At 44.7% G+C, this 5,361-nt stretch overlaps 1 protein-coding gene across 1 annotated transcript; it reads left to right on the top strand.

Moving 5' to 3' along the window:
- Positions 1 to 3,622: 3,622 nt before the first annotated feature.
- LOC123066590 (glucan endo-1,3-beta-glucosidase GI-like) lies at positions 3,623 to 4,832 on the top strand. The gene has a single exon (XM_044489641.1). The coding sequence runs from the start codon at positions 3,675 to 3,677 to the stop codon at positions 4,605 to 4,607; it is 933 nt and encodes a 310-aa protein (XP_044345576.1). The 5' UTR covers positions 3,623 to 3,674; the 3' UTR covers positions 4,608 to 4,832.
- The last annotated feature ends 529 nt before the right edge of the window (positions 4,833 to 5,361 follow it).

Consider the following 5,361-nt stretch of genomic DNA (forward strand, 5'->3'; position numbering starts at 1 on the left):
CGATGATATATATTTATATATTTATGCGGTTCTACGTACGAGAAAACCTATTTATATATATGCATAATCTGTATAATATGTAGTATCGTAAAATACCAGCAAACAAAATAGAATTAAAAGGAAAACACAAAATTAATGGAAAATAAAAAATAAAACCAAAACCCCCACAAACATTTAGTACCGGTTGGTGTTACCAACCGGTACTAATGGTCTACCAGAACCCGGGCCTGGCTCGTGCCACGTGATGGCACTTTAGCGCCGGTTCATGCCGAACCGGTAGTAAAGTGTGTGTGTGGGGGGGGGTGGGGATGGGATTTAGTCTCCACGCTTTAGTGCCGGTTGTAGAACCGGCACTAAAGGCCCTTACGAACCGGCGCTAAAGCCCGGTTCTGCACTAGTGATAGTTCATATTGAAATCTCTAAAATGACTTGCATTTAGGAATGGAGGGTTATTAAAAAAGATCATTTAATAGTAGTGATAATGATAACAATAAATGGCAGCACATTGAGTACTTTGTTTTGGAAAGTTATATAAATAGATCTTATGCCTTGTCTTTTAAGAAGGTGATCTCACATATATTGTGTGATTTCTAAATTCTTAATTTCCTATTATTTGCGTGATTGAATTGAATCAGGTCAAAACAAGCACGAAATAAGACCCCCTTTAATGAGATTTGATTTTTTAATGCGAGGAAAATAATAAACCAATGAGAGGGGTGGTGGGAGGTGAGGTGAAAAAATCAGACAAAAATAAACAAACCGGTGATGAAAAGCTATCAACTCTCCCGTTAGGAGTAGAGATAAAGGGTTCTCTTCATACCGAAGCAAATTGCCTTGAAAATAAATTATTTGATCCACCGTGATTTATGGAAACGGATTTTCTTCATACGGAAGCACATTGCGTGGTAATAATTGATTTGCTCGACCGTGTTTTATGGAAGCATTAATTAAAATCAATTAGTTTTTTTATATTCAGAAGAAAATGGGCCAATGGCACGTTCCTGGTAGAGCAGATCGTATCGGTATCGCCAAATCCTATCGCTCCCTTTTCAATGCCTTCACCAGAAAAATAATACAGTAGATCTATCAAAAGCAAATACTCCCTCCGTTCCTCAATATAAGGTGTATTATTTTTCCAAAAAGTCAAACTTCTCTAAGTTTGACCAAGTTTGTAGATAAAAATATCAATATCTAGAATACCAAATCATTATCACTAGATTCATCATGAACTATATTTTTACATTTTATATATTTAGTATTATAAATCTTTATATATTTTGCTGTAAACTTGGTCAAACATAGACAACAGTTGACTTTTTGAAAAACTAATACACATTATATTTAGGAACGGAGGGAGTATTAATTGCCTATCCTTTCTTAGCAAGTTTTGATTTCGCATCAATTCATCTCTATCTTAGCAATGCTAATTTTGTAAGGAATGGAGTCGGTCGTTCTTTTCATATCGACCTTCCCGACCTATAAATGCACAAGGCCTTAAACTCCACCTCCAAGGAGGAGGTGGGATGTGGGGGAATGTGAGGCGAGAATACCAAGTGAAATTTTAGGAGTAAAGATTCCTAGTCACCAATAAACTCCACCTCCAGCCAACACACCATTCATTGTTGGAAGGGAGATCTGTTATTCTTTTCGTTCAAGTTCCCCCCTACGTGGTATACTTCTAGCCTCTTCGCCTACCCGTTGCGTTGGCGCCAACCAGCACCACCTCAACATCAATGTGTTCGTCAGTGACGCCTCGTCTTCTTCTTCCTCTTCCTCACCAGATTTAGTTCTCGTACCTACTATTTCCTAAAATACTCTTCCTTTATGTTTTTCGCTTTATTTTCTGCAGCACTCTTTCCTTCTCCAACACCATGGATCACTTGGCCACTTTAGTTCTTTTTCCTTCTTATTCTTGGAACACTCTTCCTTTGTACTATAGCACGAACCACCTTGTCCTCGCCCACGAACATTTCAGCAGCCATCAGTGTATTAACATCCTGCAAAGCTTGGTTGTCATCAATCTTGGTGAACGCTTGAATTTCTTGACGTTTGAATGGACACGCTTGAGTTGAGAATGTAGCTTGCATGAATATTTATATGACTACGTCCACAAACGCATGTACGTGGCGGTCCGATGATGGGCCTGCCAGAACGAAGGTGGGTGTGTGCAATGAAGAAAAAAGATAGCATGGATGGGGGTGGTGGTGGGAGGTGAAGGCAAAAATAAACCATGGATGCGAAAATAAACCTTGTGTACCGGCCTACCAACTCCCCTTTAATAGTAGAGATATATTTGATTTGGTAAGATAAGAAAATATATGTGAATTGATAAGATACGAAAAAAGATATTATATTTTTGCTATATTAAGAAAGTTTGAAATGGCAGCACATTGAGGAATATTTTTGTTTTGTTTTGGAAGGTTGTCGACATAAATCTTATTTATGTCTTTTAGGCAAGTGATCTCACATACATTGTGTGATTTCTGAATTATTAATTCACTATCATTTATGTGATTGAATTGAATCAACACATGGCAAAACAAGCACGAAACACAATCCACCTTAATGAGATTTGATTTTTTTAATGCGAGGGAAAAAATAAACCAGTGGGAGGGGTGGAGGGAGATGAGGCGAAAAAAAGTCAGACGGAAATAAAACCAGTGAGTAGAAGCTACTGACTCCTCATTTAAGAGTAGATATATAATTTTGGTTTTTTCTTTTTTGAAACAGACAGCCATAATTTTGTAGAAACGACCTCCAAATCTCTTTGTCTTTGTTTCCCTCGTAAGAAGCCTCTCGCTCTCCCCATCTCTTCTCTTTGTGGCTGGCCTACCTAGTGACTTTTTCTTTTAAGATTGGCCTACACCTAGCGACTTGATGTAACCAGTTGCAACAATATTGTGTGCACGACCCAAATGTTGCAACCAGATTTACTTTGCACTGACTGGATTTGGACGCCCTATACGATCGTGATGTAAGTCATATCATGATTGTGATGTAAGTCATATCATCACAATGCAGTCCATAAATTCGTTTGCGACATGTATTAATATAAGCAATAAAAAGTTAAACGCGATTGAGGGTACGAGGGTGACCGGCCGGGCCAAGGCGTGCACGTACGCAGCGCCAAGCTGCTGCACGCACACGCATGCATGTGCCAAATTAAGATTTAGCTAGCATGAGCTTAATACTCACATGCATAGGCGGCTAGACTCATCGCTGTCATCATATCTTACTTAAATTCGATCTCATCCACCATAACAATGTCAACGGAGTATCACTCACATGCATAGGCGGCTAGGCTTAGTCCACAAAGATTTTCAAGAACTAAATAATGGCCAATGATGTATGTACATACCCAACTAGTTGTGGACGAAAAGTCCAACAAGTTTCCAATTTTGTGTATAAACTACATAAATGAAAATCTGGCACGATAGCAGCCCCTATCATGGACTCATCGTTAGGGATCATGGAATGCTAAGGCTAAGATGACACCTAATTCACTAGGAAGATGGAGTGCCCCTATCTAATAATGCAAACATATCACATGCAGAGATGCATCTCTGGTCTCTCCCTGTATAAATAATCCCGCGTTTCTTATCGCAGCAGAGAGAGCAAAGCATCAAGTCATCAACCAAAAATCTAAGCTCGATTGTTTGACCCCGCAGCTAGCCATGACGATCGGCGTCTGCTACGGCGTGGTGGCCAACAACCTCCCGCCGGCGAACGACGTGGTGCAGCTCTACAAGTCCAAGGGCCTCACCGGCATGCGCATCTACTTCGCCGACGCCAAGGCCCTCTCCGCGCTCCGCGGCTCCGGCATCGCCCTCATCCTTGACGTCGGCGGCAACGACGTGCTCGCCAGCCTCGCCGCCAACGCCTCCAACGCGGCGAACTGGGTCCGGGACAACGTGCGGCCCTACTACCCGGCCGTGAACATCAAGTACATCGCCGCCGGCAACGAGGTCCTGGGCGGCGACACGCGGAACATCGTCCCGGCCATGCGGAACCTCATCTCGGCCCTTGCCGGCGCCGGCCTAGGCGCCATCAAGGTGTCCACCTCGATCCGGTTCGACGCGGTGACCAACAGCTTCCCACCATCCAATGGCGTGTTCGCGCAGGCCTACATGACGGACGTGGCCCGGCTGCTGGCCAGCACCGGCGCGCCGCTGCTCACCAACGTGTACCCCTACTTCGCCTACAAGGACAACCCGCGGGACATCCAGCTGAACTACGCGACGTTCCGGCCGGGCACCACGGTGCGTGACCAGAACAACGGGCTGACCTACACGTGCCTGTTTGACGCCATGGTGGACGCCGTGGTGGCGGCGCTGGAGCGGGCCGGGGCGCCCGGGGTGAGGGTGGTGGTGTCGGAGAGCGGGTGGCCGTCGGCGAGCGGGTTCGCGGCGACGGCGGACAACGCGAGGGCGTACAACCAAGGGCTGATCGACCACGTCGGCGGGGGCACGCCAAAGAGGCCCGGCTTGCTGGAGACGTACATCTTCGCCATGTTCAACGAGAACTTCAAGACCGGGGAGCTCATCGAGAAGCACTTCGGGCTGTTCAACCCGGACAAGTCGCCGGCGTACCCCATCCGGTTCCAGTAGTATGGCTGCGTCGTGCATGTATGCGTGCGTACCTACGTACACACGTGCATCGTCAACCTAAATAAGCTGCATATAGTGCAGGAGTGAAGCGTAACGTGGATACCATATGGGTTTGTTTAGGACACATCTAGATGTGACATAGTTATGTCACATCTGAGCTGATGTCCACTCTGTTTGTGGTCTATTTTTTTTGTCCTATATTTTTTCTTTATTGCTGCATTATATATTTATGGGAGTTTAGATGTGACATCCTTAAAAAACATTTAGATGTGAATTAGGAAATATATGGACGCCGTAGTCGCGGCGCTGAAGCGGGCCGGCGTGCCAGGGGTGAGGTGGTGGTGTCGGAGAGCGGGTGGCAGAAAAAGTCCAAAATAAACCTTGAAGTTTTTTTTTCTGAAACGGAGGCAAATGCCTCATCAATTAATTAAGCAGCAGAGAATTGCCCAGTTAATCAATGAAAAACCGAGCGAAAACTGATACAAACCAACCACATGTGGACTACTCACGGAGCATGCAACCCCGTAAACACGTGATCAACCCTACAAAAAATACCCAACACATAACAACCACCAACCCTCACACTGTTACATCGCAAAAAAGAACCTCAACAAGAGTAACACGGTGGAAGACCACATGCACCACCAAATCCGTGAAGACAAAACAAACCAAAAGGATAACTCAAGAGACCGGTGACCATCCATCAAGCAGATGCCTTGGAGGCGAAAGCTAAATCGAACCCTCAACTTCAAAT

This window comes from Triticum aestivum, chromosome 3B (assembly GCF_018294505.1).
Source record: "Triticum aestivum cultivar Chinese Spring chromosome 3B, IWGSC CS RefSeq v2.1, whole genome shotgun sequence".
NCBI lineage: Eukaryota > Viridiplantae > Streptophyta > Magnoliopsida > Poales > Poaceae > Triticum > Triticum aestivum.

Excerpts from the sequence above, each read along its gene's own strand:
- LOC123066590 (XM_044489641.1), top strand. The coding sequence starts at position 3,675 with ATGACGATCGGCGTCTGCTACGGCGTGGTGGCCAACAACCTCCCGCCG.